This window comes from Serinus canaria, chromosome 1, assembly GCF_022539315.1.
Source record: "Serinus canaria isolate serCan28SL12 chromosome 1, serCan2020, whole genome shotgun sequence".
In the NCBI taxonomy this organism is placed as follows: domain Eukaryota; kingdom Metazoa; phylum Chordata; class Aves; order Passeriformes; family Fringillidae; genus Serinus; species Serinus canaria.
The window spans coordinates 107,434,596-107,455,015 of record NC_066313.1 but is presented as its reverse complement, the minus strand read 5'-3'; the positions used below and the strand labels follow the sequence as shown (position 1 = coordinate 107,455,015).

The following is a 20,420-nucleotide window of genomic DNA, read 5'->3' as shown; positions in this document are numbered from 1 at the left end:
CCAAGTCAGACAGATCCCTATCAAACTCTGTGGTGCCTGCTGGTGCCAGAACATGGAAATATTGAGGAGACATTTTTTCATTTCTGTGAAAGCCAGACAAGGGAAAAAATACCTTTGTCATTACTTTTTAAAAAGCTAGTAATCTTCTCGTTTTCTTTTAGGGCATCTATTACTATATTAACAGAAGAGTTTATAGCATTCCCTTTTGAAAGATCAAAGGAAAAAAAAAATCTCTATTTTTTTTAAAGGAAATTTGCTGGAGCTCCCTACTGCCTCCCCAGCATATCCAGAGTGATTATGCCTCAGAAATGTCTCTATCTGTTCACTGTAAAGGAAATCCAGACAATTAGCTGAGATGGAGACCATTGAGGCCTAAAGTCAATGAGATTATTTTTATATGATTCTTTGTTAGAAACCTACAGGATGAGAAAAGAGAATTGACCACTGCTTGACAAAATCTTGGTTTGCCTGACCAGCTGGGCACTGGCTGTATCTGCCCAGCAGAAGCCAACCAAGTGCCTTTCCCTGTCCATAATTCATTCCTGGTCTTTGTGCCCTTCACATCCTTGAGCTGACGTGACTCTGGACAGGTACAGCTACTCTGGGCCACATCTGCTCTCTGATTAACTTCACACTTGCACCAAAGGCACCAAAGGAAGGGCAACACAACCCCATGTAAACCTCTTAGTACTGTGAGTCACAGCTTTTCCACTTATGGTAGGATTTACCCACTGATCTGACAACTACTGCAAATAAATACTTAGAAGTTTTTTAGACAGCATCTTCTGTCTTCTGAAAGGAGAAAACACTTGGTCCTGTCTGGCCCTTGTTTGAAATAATCAATTATTATGACTGAACTCAAGCTTCCAGTCTAAGAGGTGCCCTTCACTGACACCTGTAATGACTGAGCACAGGCACAGCCAAAGTCTGAGGGTGTGGAGCACAAAATGGACACCATGGCACTGGAAAATCCTCAGAGAGAACACAAACAGCAAGGGAGAGTGAGGGATCTGAGGGTGACAGCATGGGAAGGACACCATTCTTCTGTGTGCATTTCTGCTCTGGGCTGGCCTCAGAGATGTTTCTCTGTCCCTGGCCCTCTTACAGGACAGAGGTTTGGGTGGACTGTCAGCAATATGGGTTACTTCTGGCTATTTTCCTCACAGAAAAATTCATTATTCTTAGAGGTTTGTTCTTCTTAAGTTACTGTAAAAATATAATCCTGAGAACTTAGTTCTGCTAGATTCTTTTGTATTCCTTGTGCTAAGGACATCACCAGCATCAGACAGAGCTTCTGATTAGGAGTCATCATGCATAACATGAGGTTAGAACAGGTGTTTGCAGCTCTTTAGAAAGTGTTTACATATTTCCACGACCCTTGGTTTTCCTCTGCTTCTATGATAACATATTTGACATTAGTGAAGGAGCAGAGAGCTGTGTTTGATGATGCTGTACACCTGGAGCTGAGAGAAAATTGAGGGCAAGTCTTGTCTCCAGATGAGCACTGATGGCCAAGAAAAGGCTAAAGCTGAGCATATTGGCCTGATGTAAAAACACCAGGCAAAGCATCACTGAGGACCACACTTTACTACTGCATAAATAACAATTTTGCTCACCTATGTGTCACTCTCCTGTCCTTAAATCAAGATCCTTCTCCCACTTCTTCCCCCCTTCTGTTATATTCCCCACTGATGTTCCAACAGTGAGAGCAAATAGGGCAGCAATCACAAAAATAGTCTTCTACTTAGCACACAAGTGCCTTTTCCCAAGGAGACAAAGTTACCTTTGTGGAAGCATTTTTTCCTTCCAAATGAAAAGGCCCCAAGCTACTCACAGAAGTCTCTGCTGAGATTTGGACCCTGTGCAGTGCACAGGTGATCATCAAGGGAGAATGGCTGGAATTTCTTCTAAATAAGGGAGAGCCCATAAAGGGAATGATCAGAGAGAGGCTGTGCACTGGGTCTAGAGAGAGCTGTTCTCAAGTGTGGCAGTCTTTTTCTCTCTCTGCTGTCTCCAAACTTCAGTTTCACAACAGCTTTTCAGCTGCAGCCAGAGTGTCAGGCTCCCAGCACAATGAATGCTGAGGACACTGCCAGGGATGAGGATGCCCATGGCCAGTCCCCTTGGATGGCTGTCAGAGTCCTGCTGCCAACATAAGCCAGAGGAAAAAAGGACATTTTTTTCCCAGTTTTTCCCTTTGACAGACATGAATAGAATTTCATGGGACATGGAGAACCTTACTCCTTTGCCCTCCAGGAGTTTTTCTCCTGCTAAATTTCAAAGATCTGTTGCAAACCATCTATGGCTTGGATTCCTGCAGGTAAAAAGTTTACAAGAATTGTCTCAACTTGGCCAGTCTGAGTCAGGAAGTCAAAACCAACTCTTTCCATTGTAGGTGGTTTTACTCATCAAGTATAAAGCCTTGAAGTTTGGGTGTGAATAATCATCCAGTCCCAGAAAGGGACTCTAGAAAGGGAAAGCATAAGAGGGAGAAGGAAGTGGGAAGTAACTAAATGGTGAGGCAGAGGGTGTTCACTCTTCTGTGAAGATATTCCCCATCTGAAAAAAAAAAAGGAGGCTGAGAACACCAGGAGAAAAAGAAAAAAGCTGGATGACAAAGAGGAAGATGAAATACTTAGTAAACAACTACTTACAGAATTAGTATTTGCTTCTAAAGTTATAAAATGTGGCAAGCTTAGCTTACCCTGAGGCAATAGGATAAGTGGTAGAGCCATAGATGTGTCTTAGAAGCCTTCAACTGTAAACCTTGTCAGCTTTTGTATTGCATTACTGCACATTAATAGTGATCTGGGAAATGCAGTAAGAAAAATTAGGTATTTTAAACCTCACAAATAGGGTTTGGAAAATAAATTGGTGGCAGAATGGGGACAAAATAGAGGACAAAGTTTGGAATGAAAAATGAAACACAGAATAAAACTAAGAGGCTGAGAACACAAGAAATGCCCCAATGGGTTCACCTAGCCCTCCTTACCTGAGAGAGAAGACTGAGATCAGTCTCAGTGGCCTTCCTGGGTAAGGAGATTATTTGAATTCCAGGTGTGCTGACTCTGGGAACTCACCTGAATGTGGAGAAGCTGACTGTATAATTAGTAGAGAAAATTGAATTTCCACCTTCAAAAATGGAAACAGAGCAGTGGCAGTAGGATTTAGTTTTGACAGTGCATGAAAGCCTGGTCACAACCTGCAACCCTTCCTTTTCCCAACACCTACTGCTGTTGTACCAGGTCTGCCCCACAGCACACCACTGCCTAGTCCATCCAGGGGTTTTCTTATAATGATGTGTCATTCCTGAAATGCTTTCATGAACCTCCTGATATTATTGGTGTCCGCAGCTTCCTGTGGCAGCAAGTTCTCCAAAAGTTTGCTATCCAGTGTGTGTGTGTATAATATTTTTTGAAAGTAGGATCTGTCTTAAATGACCTTCCTGTTTGCTTTATGGATCAGTAGTGCAGGGTTTGAACAACAACTCTGTTTTCACCTTCATGCTTTTGTAAACCTCAGTTATACCTTACCTCAGGTGTCTCCTCTGGAATTGACAATTCCCACCCTTTTTCCCCCTCCTTGCAAGGCAGCTGGCTCATCCCTGGGTTGGTTTTCTTGGCATTCTCTCTCTGTTCCCTTGCAAAGTCCTTTGCCATCTTCCTGGAGATGGGAATGCCTAAAACATCCCAGCCCTCCAGCTGTGGGTGCACCAGAGTTTTATGTGGAGGCAAAATGACACTTTCTGCCTTGTTTTCATGCCTCTCTTGACACACCCAACACTGCCTTGGCTTTTTTTTTTTTTTTTTTTGTCACTGTCACTGTCAGTGCACCCTGCAGCAGAGGTTTCAGAAAACTGCCTGGCTGATTCTGAGGGATTTTCCCAGAGCTGCAAGCACCAGTTCCAAGCCCAGCACCCAGCAGGGATGGTGCAGCTCAGGATTTCCTCTCAATGAAGTATTTCCCTGCCATTCATCTACATTAAAGCTCCTCATTTGCTCTGCTTTGTGGGGCCCTTCTGGAGTTTCTATTAGGGTGGCACCTGTCTAGTCAAAAGAGCTTAATAACCTTGTACAAAACACAGGAGAGTGAGAAATGCAAGAAAGAAGGAAAGAAAGACATGAAAGGAAAATAAAAAGGTAACTAGTTTTAATTTCTTTGTGCTAGTACTTAGCATTTTGATATTGTCTTTATAATGTGATTTTTAATTATTTTTCTCTATATAGGTGCATGACTGCAGCATATGGTTGGTTGTAAATGATGAAAAGATAACTGGAATTTTCATCTGGTTTTATTACCTGTTTTTAACCCCTCTAAGACATTTTTAATTTTAAAAAGTTTCAATAAAAGCCTCCTGGAGAGATTTCCTCTACAGTTCTTATAATTTAATCCATACTCATCAATGAGGAAATAAATAAACACCTCCAGTAATGCAATCAAGGCACAGCTACATGGTACACAAGGAAGGGGAAAATCAGCAGAATGGCAAGGAATAGCTAAAGAAATTCAATTAAATAAGGGTTTGTGTAATTTTAAAGTATTCCTCTCTCTTTTGATGTTGTCAGCTGTTCGTACCTGGGACTGTTTCACCTTTGGAAGTTGATTTTGAAAGGTGACTTGTGATTCTTCTGACAGTATCAGATTGGGTCACCTTTGGTTTAGTTTAATGCCCTTCTCCAGTAGTGTTACCATAATTTCTGTTTAATTATGAGTCAAATCTAATTGCAGATGAGGAAAGTGACCAAGACCTGTCTGGTTACTGGCCCTGGGTCAGTGTGAGCCGTGCCAGAGGAAGGGGATGTGGTCACCGTGTCTCAAGGGCAGTGAAAGCAAATTCCTCGTTCCAAAGAGGCAGCTCTCAGCCTGCTGCCCAAGGAAAGGAGGTTTTGCCATGCTCACACTACTCCCAACTTTCCCAGGAACTTTTGAACCTGGCGGTCAATTCCAACAGAATCAGTCAGGGGCAAGGTACAGATGCCTGAGATAAGCTCCAACTGCTTTTTGAAGAGAAGTGGCAGCAGAAAAGAGACCTGGTGGTGGCTTCAGTGAGGAAAGGTGGCACTGAGAGTCCCCTTCTCATTGAGCAATGGAGAACTGACACTGTGAAGGAACTTAAAAACAACTCCACTGGGGGGGGGGAAATGCAGTTGGAGATTATCTTCCCAGACAAACATCACTCACCTGTTAAGACAAGCACTCGTGGGAAACCTGGCCTCCTTAATTACAGCGTGGCACAACTTGTGTGCTACACCTGAGCTCTGCAGCTGCAGCCTACCCTGCCACACGGCAGATTCTCAGCTGATTTAATTACAGACTTTTGTAAGAAGTCATCCAGACCTACTCTAGCTCAGCTGATGGCTTTTGAGGGTTCTTTTCACTAACAGTTTTTTTACAAGGACTGAAAATGTCTGTGCCTGTGATCAAAACACTTTCTCTTTTCATTTCAACCAAAATACATTTCTACTGCCCAAAGTATGAACTGTTTTCAGCTCATAAAACATGCACACTAAACAATATGGCAGTTTGTCAGATACCTGGTAGGCCTGCCATATTCTCTCCTACAAATTACAAAAGCTCACACTCATCTTCAGTGTTGTTCTCAAACTTTGTAAGAGGGAGGGAATTAATACCTGGGTTACAGATCACAGCACCCTGTTATATTTGGAATTCCTGTTAAAATTGGAATCTGAGGAACAGGATTTGGTGCTTCCTACATCTGTGGGATAACAGAACAGAGCTGTCAAACCACTGAAATTTCTTGTTCTTCATCATCATCTACCTTTTACATCAAACTTTTAAGTGAAAATGCCATAAAGGCTCTTTGGGTAACTGATAACTACTGCTCCAAAACCAACTTTTTAACAACTTACCTGCCCGTGGCTCATGCTGTGCAGACTGTATGTGGAAACCCTGAGAAGACCCAAGGCAAATAAAATTTGAAAACCCCACAAAATTTTTAGACATAAGTTTTCTAGTGCCCAAGCCCACACTCAGCTACTCCTTAGCATATTTTGAATGCAACAGTGGTTCACCTAAACATACACAACCTTAACCAGCCTGTCCAGAATCTGGCAGCCAGGCAGCTCAAACACGTGCAGTGCTTTGGGGAAGGCTACCAGGGGCTGTAGGGCATGTCCTCATGTGAACACTCAATGTCCCTCTCTTGCTCTTTCCTCATCAAAAAGTCCCTCTCCCAGCTCTGAAATAACTGATCTGTTTTCAGACCACTACCTTGTCATTAAATCATTTCAGGTCTCAAGTACAAAGTTTCTTCTGCTCCTACATCAAACATTATGGTTACAAACTTTTGGGTGAGATGTTAGATGTACATATTTTAGAATTATTCATTTAATCCCACACTGGATACGTGGGTGAAAATCAAGAATGCTTGCTTATGAAAGGGAATGGCTACTTTTGAACTTGTGGCTGGAATTTCTGATCACAATCACACCTGTAAATTCTTTGCTTGGATTATCGTGCTGCTGGGTCCTGGCTGGTGGCAGACTAATGCTCATATTTTCCTGAGCCCATTCAGTGTGGAACAGAGTTACAGCACAGTTCTCAATTGTTCCAGTAACTGCTGATGCAGTGGTATCCTTGCTGCGTTTGCTGGCTCACTCTGAAACTTTTTATGATCCAGATCTACACACAAATCCTGCTTCAGACAGATTCTTCTCATGCAACTCAAACAGGAGGCAGCACCCGTGTTCACCCTCCCCCTGCACGGAGCATGGACAACCGACAGGTTTGATGGATCCACCTTGCTTCTAATGAGCCTAGTGAATGCTAGGGCTGCTCTAGCAAGCACATTCTTTGCTCAAGGATGGGGAAAAAATAAAAAAACGACCAAAAAATAAATGAAAACCCTGAAAAAATTAGTAAGCTTGGTCCATCAGATAGAAAAAGCAGTCACTACCCTCGTTCCTCAAGTATCACCTCTCCTCAGCAAAAGCCCATTTTTGTTCCATGTCTTCCAACTTCCTTTGCAGGAACTTCCTTCCCACAACTAACCCCCAGCCTGGGCCCCAGGATCTTGTCCTTTAGCAGAAAGCCACATTTATGTGCTGCCTATTCCCAAAACCAACCCAAGGGTCCTCTGAAGTTCTTAAGGGTTTGCTCTGTTTCAATGTTTTGGCACAAAGGCCCCCATATATTATGCCTGGTAAACTTTTATTGAGTTTAAGCTGTCACACCTGGCCAATGTGGCCTGGTGTGACACAAGAACTCAGCATGCAGAGCAAGGCAACACCTCAGGTGAGGCTGCTAAAGCATCTGCCCAGCTCAGGAGGCGATCCATCACCAGCAATTTTCTTCCTTGTGCACTTTTTTATTGTTCTTTATGGTTCTGATGATGGCTTTGCAGACAATTTCAGCTCAAGTGAACACTCACCCATATTCTAAAAATTCTTACTGAGTGACCTGTGTGGGACTCAGCCTTGCAGGCCTGGAAGAGGAAAAAAAATGGGTGCCCACGTTTAGCTGTGTTAAATTTAGAGAGCAGTTTAAATATATCAGCTTTTTGTTTGCAGTCCAAAGAGCAGATGGTGGTTTAAATATTTTTTAAAGGTTTGTATGGGATGGAGCACAGATCCACAGGAATGTCTCTCACCCTGTAAGACAGCACTGTGCAGTGATGTAATTATTGGACATAATTAATTAGATGTAATTATTTTCACTATTTTTTCTTGATTTTTTTTTTCCTTTTAAAGTTGTCTGGAGAGGGGAACAAGGTAAAGTGTTGTCAGCTCTACCTTTCAAAGCCAACCTTTAAACCATTTCATCAGATAATTCTGCTCTGACAGTTTTTTTCTCTGTCTGGGGAATAATTCCATAATTTACCTCTGTTAAGGAGTTTTAGGAAGTTTCATGTGTGCTAATGCACCTTGACAGAAACACTTTTTGTAAACTGCAAGAGTTCCTGACTAATTCCTTCAAGAGAGCTTTGCTTTCTTCCACAAACCAGCCAAGTTTTCAAAAAAACTTGGAAAAGCACACACGTGCAACACGTTAAAAACCGTGTAACGATGGATGGGGAAGGCACTCGGGTGTTTTAAGGTTCACCCGGTGTCTCGCACGTTGTTTTTAGGGGCTGTGTTAGGAACGCCAGCCAGCGGTGACGCGCACAGCTGGAGCGGCGGCTGAAGCCGCACGCCCAAAGGTGAATTCGCTACTCTCAGGGATAAAGAGCGGCTTTCCCAGCAACAAAGGCGGTTCAGATCGTGCAGCAGAAAGCACCCACATCCCGCTGGAATGCAGAGAGTGAAAAATAAAGCACTACACAAAGCTGTACGAGCCCGGTTCGCGCAGAGGTTCTTTATTGCCACAGCCCGGTTCGCGCGCACGCGGGGACGCGGCGGGACCCCCGTGCCTGCCGCGGGTGCGATGGGGGCGATAACGGCGACAATGGCGATAAGGGCCGCCGGAGCGATAAGAGCGCGCGGCACCCGCGCCCCGACCCCCTCCCCGCGCCATGACGTCACACCCCCTCCCCGCGCCATGACGTCACCTCGCCCCGCGCCTGCGCGAGCCCCCACCGCTCCCGCGCGCGCACACCCCCCGATCTCGCCTCGCGCCTCCCCGGACCCCTCGAGCCGGCGGTTGGGGGCGTGGCCTCCCGCGCGCGTGCGCGCGCGCCCCCGGCGGCGCCCGCCCCCGTGACGGGTTTGCGTGACGGCGGCGGCACCGGGAGCACGCGCGCGCGCACCCGCCCGCCCTTCGGTACTGCGAGCGCCTATCGCGACCGCCTGTCGCGACCGCCGCCTCTCCGCCGCCGCCTCCTCCTCGCGCCCGGGAGCGGAATCAGCGCCCGCGCCTGGGCTCCCCCCGCCCTTCCCCCTCCCACTATTATCCTCCCTCCCGGCGCTCCCGCCCGCCCGGGAACGCGCGCCCCGCTCCCGCCCGGCGAGGGAGTGACCCGGCGCTGCCGCCCGCCCCGATCCCCTCCATGGCTCCCGCGCCGCCCCGCTGAGCCGGAGCCGCCCGCCGGGAGCCGCGGCTGAGCGCGGGAGGGAGGGGGCGGGAGGGGGGTGGGAGGCGGGGGCGCGGGGGGTGCGACACGCGCGGGGAGCGGCGGCGGCCGCGGCAGGAGGCGGAGGAGGAGCGGCAGGAGCGGGGAGTCCCGGCGCGGCCGCGGGAGCCCCGGGCGGGCGGGCGGCGCTGGGAGCGGCCGGGATTTACCGTGGTGGCGGTGGGCGCTGAGCGGCGGGGGAGCCGGGCGTCCCCGGGGCCGCCGCCTCTCGGGCTGAGCCCCCCCGCCCGGACCATGGCCGACGACGACGTGCTGTTCGAGGACGTGTACGAGCTCTGCGAGGTGATCGGCAAGTGAGTGCGGCGGGGAGCGGGCAGGGCGGGCTGGGCGGGGGGAGCGCTGCCCCGCGCCCCCCGCCCGCACCGGGCACGGGGATGCTCCGCCCGGGACCCACCTGAGTCGCCGCCGGCGTGTCCGTGCGGGGTCCGTGTCCCCCCCGTGGCCGGTGCCCACCGTCCTCGTCACACGGGAGGCGGAAGGGGGAGAAGTGACCCCATGTTTCCTCAGCCACCATGATTAACCACCTCGCCATCGCTCAGCCTGGCTGCAGCAAGCGGCAACCACTTCCCACCCCTTTTCTTCTCCTCCCCCCCGATATCCCATTCCTGGCACACCCATCAAGGATTGCCTCTTGGGGAAGGGAGAGGGAAGATAGCTCTCCGTAGATCCACCTATTCGCTGGGTGTCTGAATATTTGTGCGCCAGGTGTTGGGTTTTCCTCTTCTTTGCTGCATAATAACCGGCTTGGTAGTGGCACTCGGGTAATGCTCGGTTCTCGTCCAAATCCATCACTCTGGCTCGTGTGGAAATGGAGATGTACAAGGCAGGAGGAGTGCTTGGCCTTTTGAGTCTTATTATGCAACTGCTGTTAAACCGATGCTCGAGGCTTGTACGAAACCTGGGAGTTGAGGCAGCGGCTGGCGTTCCCCAGCTGCTGTTTCGGGTTACCGCTGTTGGATGAAAATGACAATTCGAGTCACCAAGAATATGCAGAGACTCCCCCAAATCAGATGGTGATAAAGAATTAAACATGAACTCTATTCTCCCCTGCCCCCATATTTCTGTGACTGCTCAGTTTTGAAATCTGTTCTTTATTTCTTCATCGTCTTTCGTGTATTTTCTGTAGTTATGTCCGTGTTGCAGAAAGGACAGGAAAGATACAGTGATACTGAGACTGCCTAATTTTCTGTGTGTCTGATTCCAAAGCTGAGATTGCTCTGCAAGCCTTAGTAGTGACACTGTTCAGTGTGCCTGGAGTTTTCTTCTTCATGACAATGGATTTTATGAGAATAATTGAGCGTGTTTTGGTTATAAACAAAGAATGTTTCCTGCATGTATTCTCTTGCCCGCTCTCCACCCTGATGCTTTTCAGTGTATATGGAGTGCTGTCTGCTTTCAAAGCCAGGGCTAAAAATATTCCAGAATTAATCTTTTCTCGAGATTATACTGAAATGCTGGTCTTGGACATAGCAGGTGGCTTTGTTGTCAGCAGAAGTTTCAGCACTCAGTTGTGTCGTTTCACAAGACGCTACCGCCTTGCTCCTAACGCAACTTTTAAAAATATTAAGCTCCAAGGGCCTTGTTTGCCATCATAAATGGTATATGATTGCTTTAACTTGATGCTGTTGAGGAGCTTCTGTAGGAGCAGAACTCTTGTTGTTAAAGGTGTTTTGAATACAATTTTGGCACCCTCTTTTCACGAGTGGTTTTATGCTAACCACTGCAGTTCACACTCGGATTTATTCCTGCCCGATTGCCATTAGCAGGAAGGTGCAGTGCTTATGCATGACCGCACACCCTTTCAGAGGGCGGATGATCGATTCACAGGGGGCCAGATGTTTGCACATCTCCGCTGACTTTGTTCTGTGGCTGGAGAATTTCGAAGCTCTAAACCGGTGGATTAGGTGTTAGCTGCAGAAGTTCCACACGGGATTTAGGTAGTGTAGAGAGTGTTGTGATGTAACTAGATCTAACAGATAAATATTGAATCACAGCAGCAGGGTGATGCCAAGAACACTGTAGCAAAAACAGGGTGTATCACTGAAAATAGCAGCAGTGGTGGTGTGAAGGGCTGATAGCTGGTTGTGATTACTCAGGTTTTTCCGCACAGATGTCAAGTCCATCCTCTAAAAATGCCCAAACATTTAAAATATAAATATACAACTTTCATGTGCAATTTGAGTGGTGTATCTGTTTCTTTGCAGTGCTACAGAGGTAAATTCCAAGGGAGCAGAGATGCAGCATCTTTATTTAGCCTACGAATTCTAGGTGTACCTTGCCTGTCCATAAGAAACTTCAGGAAAGCTGCTGTAAATCTGCTTTGAATTGCTACATATGCATCTGACCAAACATCTTTCAGTGAAACATACACTAAATGTCTGCATGTCCCTGGGATTTGTTATTGATTGATACAGTGATTTAGTTCTTTCAGCTAGCACATCTGGCTCCGATTTGCATTTTGGACACATGAAATACTAAAATGTGTAATTAATCTTTCCTAAATAGGTAGTTACCACTGTCACTTAGGGTAGTAAAAGGTATTTTCATAAAAGGTGTGCGAAAGGCCTGTAAAATGTCTGAGTGTTTAGTCAAAGTTCTCATACAATTTACCAGAGAAATCAGGAGAAACTTTCTTGGCTGACAGTTGACAGTCCAATTTGTTGAGGCATATTCTGATCTTTAGGATAAGCTTTAAACAGTTCTAAATACAATAAACTGATAAGACTGACTTTGAGTAAATGCAACAATAATAGCTTTTGGTGAGGAACAATTACAGGGTAATAGTATATATGAATGAATTGATGGGAATGACAATGATAAACTGTTTATTATGTGACATTTAGTGTGTTTAAGTTCTGCAAGCATGCATTTTTCATTTTTAAGGGGTGTGGGTGGAAAGAAAGGCCAGGAGGGATAGCAAGAAATTCTAGTTCATGTTTTCATTAGGAAAAAATGTTAGGGGAAATCTTATTTTGCATATATTTCCAGTATACCTTTCCATTGCTGAAAGCTATATGAAAATAGAAATTGGAATAACAATTCAAATTTCTCATTGAACTTTTTAAAGTGGCATTTATGACACTAACATTAGTAATGTATTTTTACTTAACCAGACTTCTTGTGTTTGAGGTTACCATCTCTTCAATTTGGCTGACACAAACATTCTTCAGAAAAAAATAAATTGGGGATTTCTTTATTAGCCTTCAAAAATGTGTTAACATATCTCAGGATAAGTGATAGTGATGAAAAATACAAGTGTGCCATTTTTTTTCTAACTTGTTTCCAGGTGACTTTGAAGAGATTCTCCCTGTGTATTGGTTGGGAAGTACACAGCCTTAAAATCTTTAAGGTTGTTCCTATGTGGATCAGATCATGTGTTTGATTGACAGCTCACAGATAGTAGTGCTAAGTGTACTTGTTTATTTTTTATTAGAATTTTCATTCAAAGTGCTTAGAGTAGTTTATAAAACATAGTAGGTGTAAAATTGAAACTTCTTGGCTACTCATCCAAGGTGCAGACTGTTCTATCATAGAAGCTCCACATACACATAGCAGGAGTTTTCTTTATGCCAGAGAGAGAATGCCTGTCTTCAGTAGGTGTTGAATCTAGAAGAGTGAGGTGAGGTTTTTATGATAGAGCCTTGTTCTGCAAGGACTTTATTTTAAATTATCTGGTTTTATGTTTTTGTACCTCTTAAGATCCATATCAGTTTATGTTAGCATTAGAGGAGAACCATAAAGATCATCTGACCTTTCTAACAGTAGGACTTACTTAAAATTTTTCCAAATGTTTAAGTTGTAAATACAATGGGATAAAGATGATAGTCATTTATTTGTGTTTAAAAGGGCTTTGGTCACAATTGAAGTCATTAATCCTGGGGTGCATTAGGAAGAGCGTGGCTGGCAGCTGGAGGGAGGGGATCCTGCCCCTCTGCTCAGCCCTGTGAGCATCACCTGGAGAGCTGTGTCCAGCTCTGGGCCCCTCAGGACAGGAGAGACACTGGAGTGGGTCCAGTGGAGGGTGATAAAGGTGGTGGAGGGACTGGAGCATCTCACTGAGGACAGGCTGAGGGAGCTGGGCCTGTCCAGCCTGGAGAAGAGAGGGCAGAGAGAGCCCTGATCCCCGTCTGTCAGTGTCTGCAGGGAGGGTCAGGGCATGGACCAGGCTCTGCTCAGTGGGGCCCAACAATGGGACAGGAACTGATGGCCAGGAAGTTCCACCTGAGCATGAGGAAGAATTTCTTTCCTGTGCAGTGACCAAGCACTGGAACTGATTGTCCAGAGAAGAGTTGAAGTCTTCCCTCACTGGATCTATTCCAGAACCATCTGGACACAATCCTGTGCCATGTGTTGCGGGATGACCCTGCTTGAGCAGGGAGGTGGGACCAGGTGACCTGTGGTGGTCCCTTCCAGCCTGATTCATTCTGTGATATTTATAGCCACTTAAACTGTACATTTTTTCTGATTGTGGGCTGTATGTGCCATCACTGTGTGTGTGGTAGTGCAGTTGTTGGCATTTCCAGTGCCCAAGGATACCACGATGTTTGGTGCTAATGCTGTCAGAGCTTCCAGGACATTCTCTGCAAACTTGGTTAAGGCTAATCTTCTTGTGCACTGCACGGGTGAGGATTTTAGTTTGTTTTCATCCCTTCTTGCTCTGTGATGGGGTGAATCTCTCTGCTTGGGTTCTTCCATCTAGTAAAGAGTAGTTAAAGGGCGAGAGCCAGCAGTCATTGCTCCCTTCTCCTTCCAGACTGCCAACACAGCTGGAACACCACAGATGTGAGTTGAGGATGCAAATCCTGGGACATGGGTTGGTTGGTGGGTTTTTTTCCATTAAAAATTGAAGGCTTCTAGCCCACTGAAGTCAGACAAGGGGTGGTGGTTACAATTTCATCCTAAGCTCTTACCTGGAGTTGGAGGTGCTTTGGATTTATGCCTCAGTCTGGGAGTGTTCAAGGAAAAGGGTGACACAGCTTGTGGATTCCTTGCCCAAGAAATACTGAAAACTTTTAATAATTGTAATTACTGTGGTAACAAAATTATGTAGAGATATTTTGATGGTTTCAGTGGTATTGTTTTTCAATATTGCCTCCATTTTCACTCACAGGAATTAGAATGCTGTAGACTCTCAAACATACTTTTACTCTAGTACACTGTTGAGATTTTGCATTTCCTGTAAAACCAATGCAAATAACTGATGGGTGTAATTAATGACAAATCAAATGGAAATCTGAAACAACTGTAGTAGGTACTCACTGTTTGTAAAGGGGGGGAAGGGAACTTCTTTGGGATATGGCAAAGGGATTCGGGATTTGTCTAGTTTAGCTTTTGAGTTTTTTAGTGCTGTTTGAAACTCTCTCCTAATAAAACATTCTTGACTGTTGTCACTGTTACAGTATGTAAGAGTAACAGATTATTACAAATATTTGATTTAAGCATAAGGTCGTAATGTGCATTTCTTCAGGAAAATAGTAGTTGATTATTTATAGTGTATAATTGCCAGAGTATATCCTTAGGTAAGTTATTCTGCTATGGATTTTAGCTGTAGCAGTGACCCATTTATACTTAAGAGGCTCTGCCTACTTAAGAGAGGCAGCTGAATACAGAATAGAATGAACAAACCTGGTTGCAGAGTACATTTCAACCACTACTCTATTTGTATGGCTTTTTCTAATATTGATAACCAGCAGCACTCTTGTGTAGCTCCTTCTTGAGGAAGAATTCCTTTATGGAAGGGGTTGCTAAGCATTGGAATGAGCTGCTCAGGGGGGTGGAGGAGTCACCATCCCTGGAGCTGTTCCTGAGATGACTGGATGTGGCACTCAGTGCCATCCATGGTTGAGTTGACAGGCTGGTAATTGGTCAGAGGTTGGAGTCAGTATCTTGGGGGTGTTTTTCCAACATAAATGATTTTGTGATTCTTAGGATGTGAGCAAGACAGCTGTAGTGATTGGAAAGTTGAGGACTGCTTAAGAGGGGAGTTTGGAGGAACTTGATCTGGGAAGATATAAGCTGAGAAAGATTGTGCAGGGGCTTTGCAAATATGTTTGTGTTTAAACACCCAAGAGAAGGAAGCCTCAAAAATAAGCAAATCTGAGCAGACTAGTCCTGTGTAATTTCAGCCTAAAAGTTTGAAGATTTTAGACCAATTCACTACTGAAATTCTGGATCAGATGTCTGTGAGAAGTTGTGGGATGAAAAAAGTGACCTTGACTTGAAGATTTGCTAAGTTAGGAGTTTGATCTTTTTATTAAAACAGTATGAAGCTTCAGAAAAATGGGGGCCAGGCTTCAGGACCTAAGTGATTCTTGATTCAATCTCCTGAATTTCAATTCAAACATAGTACTTAAAATAAAATGCTCTAGGATAAAGAAATATTAGGGAAAGAAGAGAGACACATTTTATGTCAACAGCCACTCACCTACTTAGCCCTCTCTCTGATACACTGTGCTTTTTAATAATCTTTTATACAGATGTCACTACTATGAAAGGTAATCAAGCATTATTAACCTCAGTATGATGTTTCCAAAGATCACTTCTCAGGAACTTGTAGTCATATTAAATGTGTCATCTAAAGAAGGATGACTCCAGAAATGAGTGGTTGTTATAAGTAGGTATTTCGTGCTGAATTGTGGAGTTGATAAAAATAACTCTCATGAATGAAGGGAGTACTTTTTTTTTAATATGCAGCATGACTATCAGCCTGGCCAGAACTATCATCCCTACCTGTTAAAAAAATTACACTTACTTCTTGAGATAGTGTATCAGCTATTCCCACCAAAAGAACCCAAGAAACTTTTATTTTTCTTTGCCTGCATCAGAGAAGTGTGTAAGAGGATACATTGGTAACGCATCTAAAGCATGGGAAGAGAGTGCCTTGAGTTCAGCATGGCTGTAAACTGAACTGTGCTTTGTGTGCCAAGTTAGTACCTTGTCTTCATAAACTTTGTGCTGCATTCAGAATGGGTTGCAGTGTTCCTTGGGAGGTGTCTCTTGGTGCAAGGAATGCTGCCCTTGTTGGAAACAGCAGTGCACAGCAAAACTGTGGCATTTCAGTTACCTTTGTGTATCTTTTTTGGAAGTGAAAACAGTGAAATAAGGTTCGAATAATTTTTGGAGCTTGACCATAAAAGACCTTTACATTGTAATCAGGGTTTATTTTTTCACTTCAGTTTGTAGATCTTTCAGTTTGTATTTCTTTCCAGACATATTACTAAAACCTTTTACAGGATAAATTTAAGACTAAAAGGACTGAAGACTATTGTCTAATGTATTCTCACAGGATAGAATTGAATGTACCTTGGTTCACAAGTGCCTTGACCTTTTACTTACATCACTTTTTTTTTAAGAATAGGATAAGAAGGGGTAGCCAGCAAGTTAGTCCATATGTTCTTTTGTTGCAGTGGGGCTGTGCTTTCCTTCCAGGCTTAGGATTTGTCAGAATTCTTGTGTTATCAATATTTTGCACATTTCTGTATTGACTTAACTTTTGCAGAAGTCAGGTGCTGGAAACATGTTTTAACTACTGAAAACATTAATTGTTGATGCATAGTTCTTGCAAACTTTCAAAGTTCATTGTCTGTTTAAGAAGTTCTGAATATTTGCCTTCCACCAGGGATTCTAAGTAGCATTTGGTTGAATAGATTTTACTTGGCTCCTTTACCTGTTTCTTTGGCTACCCAGTGGGAGGTCACTGGGTGCATCTACTCTGATTTCATTTTTTACTAACTTCTCCATTTTCTTTTCTGGATTATGTCAACATAAGCAGTTATTCCTAGCATTTAATATTGAGTAAATTTTCTAGAAATTTATGAACTAATTGTGAACTAAGAAAGTTGTACAAAACTTTCCTCTGAACAAATTTTTTAGAAGTAAAAGCTGGGGTTGTACAGGCATTTACAGTGGTTCAAAATGTGTTCTGTTCAGTTGTTTGGAAGTACTTTAAGGCAAGTTGCAAAACTAGTTTTGTCTTATCAAAGTGTCAGTTCTGCTGCAGCCGAGATTAAGAAACCCTTAGAATTTCAAAGTGTGCCTTTCCTAGGAACAAGTAATTCTAGGGTAACTTGTGACTTGATATAAATTCAGTTACCAGAGTTTGGAAGGCAGTTGACTTTTGCAAGTTGAATTTTTGATCCAAAGATCACTAGGAGTAAGGAAGGAAGTCAGAACTGTAGAGAGGTTGAGGCTTCTCAGGTACAGTCTTTAGGATATTCAGAACTTCATGAAATCTTTTTCTAGGTATCCTGTTATGTGGGTCTGTGAAGTAGACATAACACCACCAAAAGCAAAAAAAAAAAAAAAAAACCCGGAAATATCTAAATAACTTCTCCTAAAAGAAAGTTCAGTTTGTCCTGACCATCTCAGAACTTAGGCATGTTCCTCTACCTCCTTTTTTCTCCCACTTTCATTTTGGGGATAGGGTCTATGAATGAAACCTTTGGCTATGTCCTTGATGTTCCAGCTCAGAGAAGGCAGCCAAAGGAGTGTGTAACTGCTTTGCTTCCACACTGCTCCAGGGAAATCCTGATAATCCAAATGGAGTTGTCAGCTGTCCACTTTCTCCTTTTTATTTTGGCTCCAGATGTTGCTCCTGATACTGAGTAGAGGGGAACAGCTCTGAACCGTGGGAAAGCACTCATTTACACTCAATTAGAGGGATCAATACACCTGTAAATGGAAGGGATAGTGAAGAAGCAAGTGAGGTAATCTTATCTCCCTTCTTCAAACCACTCCTCCACCCCCCTCCTTCTGGTTAGGAGAAAATGATAGAGGAGGTGGGAGTGAGGTAGCCTGTGAAGATGACAAACAATTTAGGGAATTATATAATAAGTGATATGATCTTTTCTACATCAATAGTGATCCAAACTAGTAATTTTTCCTAGAAAAGAGCTTTGTGGAGGTCAGGGTTGAACTTAAATGCAGCAGCAAATAGGTTGTGTTTGGATGGGTTTAGAGAAGAGACCTGTCTGCTCAGCACTGGTCTGGCTGCATGCAGAGCAGGAACCAGGGGGGGAAATTGAGGTGAAATGCTGCACTTTGTGATCCTGCAGCCTCAGCAAATATATCAGAGTTCATGAAAGAGAGCTGTGACAAGTTGTAGCTGTGCTGGAGGTTGTGTGAACATGGCAGTGGTACCCTTTCTCCTCTTTGTGCCCTGTGTGAGGAGGGTGTGAGGGCATCTTGGTGACAGGAGCTGAATTAAGTTTGCTGCTGCTGGAAGAAGGAGGCGTTGCTCTCAGAGATCTTGCTCTCTTTATGTGCCCTGAGTGATCCACCCTTCCCCTGTGCCAACTCCACATTCACCTGGTCTGTGTGAGCCAGGTGCACGACAGAAATGCTCACTTGCTGGGTGGTTTTCCTGCTGTTTTCACTGGCTTAACCAGACCTACAGTGCAGTCAGGGCTTGCTCGAGGTTGAAAGCTCAGGGATGGAGAGAGATGAAGTGTGCAGGCACCTCTCCCCTCTTCTCACCTTTGGCAACAGTGAATTACTATGACCATATCATAAAATGCTTTGTTAGGCTTTTTTTAAAAGTATGTTTGGCTTTTTTTGTATAATCAGGAAGTTAGCTTCCAAACCCTTTTCTGCAATAATCTAGGCAATGGTAAGGAAAGTGCAAGAAAAAAGGGAAACAGATTACTTTTTTTGAGGGGAAAGGAAACGTTCCAAATTAACATGCAATTATTAACACAGACACACAAAAAGAGTTGTTTTTATGATCTTAATTTGTTTTTTCCTTCCTCCTATACACATAATCCTATTCCCTGTAATTAAAACCAAGCACTAACTTTACATCAGGACCTCACTTCATTCAGGTTTTAATTGGTGACACAGCCAATTAAAATTAGGAAGGCAACTGAGTCTGGGGTTTTTATTTGTTGAATATTTGAATTAATTCTTTGAAGCATACTACCTTCTGATATGGTTAGATGTTCTTCAAATGTGCATGTGTCTTGTTGGGTCCTCCAGAACTTAAAATGTTCACAGTTGAGTGTACTCTGAACAGCAAGAGTGCTTTGATGTTTGTGGGTAATTCTAATCTTTATAGAAACCAAATCTGTTACTTTTTGGTTCTGGTTCTGGTGTGACTGTGTGCAAAAGCTCCGATAGCATATTTAGGAATGTTGAAGAAATTCAAAACCAAAGTTTTCCTGAGCAACCTATTTTCAGATTTTGTTTTGCTCTAAACTTCAATGTATAATGTATTGATCAAGAACTTGTTGCAGTTAAAATGTCTGCCTTTCTGTTAATTTGTTTTTTGGGGTTTTTTGTTTGGGTTTATGTTTCCGGTCTTTTGAGGAAAAGTTCTGTGTTAGTGCATCTGGATCAAGTTTAGATTAAAAAGTACCAACTTCCATTTACAGAAAACACTGCTTTCCTTTCTACAGCCCCCCAAACTAGAAGTAACCTTTTTCTTAGTGTGTTTCTGCAAGTATCTTAATTTCAGACCTTCAGAATTACAGATGTAACAGGATCAAATGGGGCTTTCAAAACTGAAGGTCAGACAGAACTGTATTGCTCAGTTAGAGCTATTAGATTAAGATTATTTTTCTTACTTTTTCCTTTCTGGAAAAAGCAGTTATCTGTTGGCCGAGTTTCTCGGATGTTCAGCCCTTAAGGTTCAATTATCTTTAAAAGCATCAAGTAAACAGGGTGCTTAAAATATCCAAAGTTCTTTCCCTAATCTTAGATCTCAAGTGTGTCAATTTTTTTTATCAGCTGCAGGCACTTGTAATTGTAAAGTATTCAAAACTTCATAGCTGCCATTGAGAGACACTTTGGGGATACTTCCTCAGCTCTTGCAGATGAATCTTCTTACTTGGATTCTTAGTTTGAAGTTTTCAAAAGTTTGAGTTGTCTGTTTGCTGTGTTGATAAGAGGTGTTTCTAAATAGATTGCTGACTGTGGAGTTGTTTAGTGTTGTGTGCTTGAAATACTTAAAATTTGCTCAGAACAGGGACTGGGAATCAGTTTTTTGCTTTGTGAAGATTATCATCATGGATGCTTTGTTTCCCTTCTTAGTGGGTCTGGTGATTTTTAAATGATTCCATAAAGCATCAGCTGGGATTCTTGTATCCTCTAGCCTGATGAGTGCTTTCACAGGCACTGTGTGCTAGGGAAGGATTTTAATTTGGGTGTCCTGATTTTGGGAGGATTGCTCCAAGCACTGATGGTGCAGTGGCATGGACAAGTTCTGAGAACATGTCCCAGGTAGCAGTGAGACAAAATCCACAGCAGAACTGCTGGTTTGGGTATTCTCCATGCTGGTGAGCTACAATGTCTCTTGAGATGGTGCTTTTCAATACCCAGGATCCTTAAGGTGTTGTGTTAAACAGCAAACTCAGTTTAATCTGAAATTATTCTCAGGGATACAGTTAAGCAGAAAGGT

General features: G+C 43.7%; 1 protein-coding gene across 4 annotated transcripts in view; it reads left to right on the top strand.

Annotated features, from left to right (window-relative positions):
• The first annotated feature begins 9,156 nt into the window (after nucleotides 1-9,156).
• CASK (calcium/calmodulin dependent serine protein kinase) overlaps nucleotides 9,157-20,420 on the top strand; it is a 186,653-nt gene continuing 175,389 nt past the window's right edge. For all 4 annotated transcript variants that reach the window (XM_050979225.1, XM_030234796.2, XM_050979217.1 and 1 more), the window contains exon 1: nucleotides 9,157-9,321. In XM_050979225.1, the coding sequence (XP_050835182.1) occupies nucleotides 9,263-9,321 (59 nt within the window). In that variant the 5' untranslated portion in view covers nucleotides 9,157-9,262. The remainder of the gene's footprint in view (nucleotides 9,322-20,420) is intronic.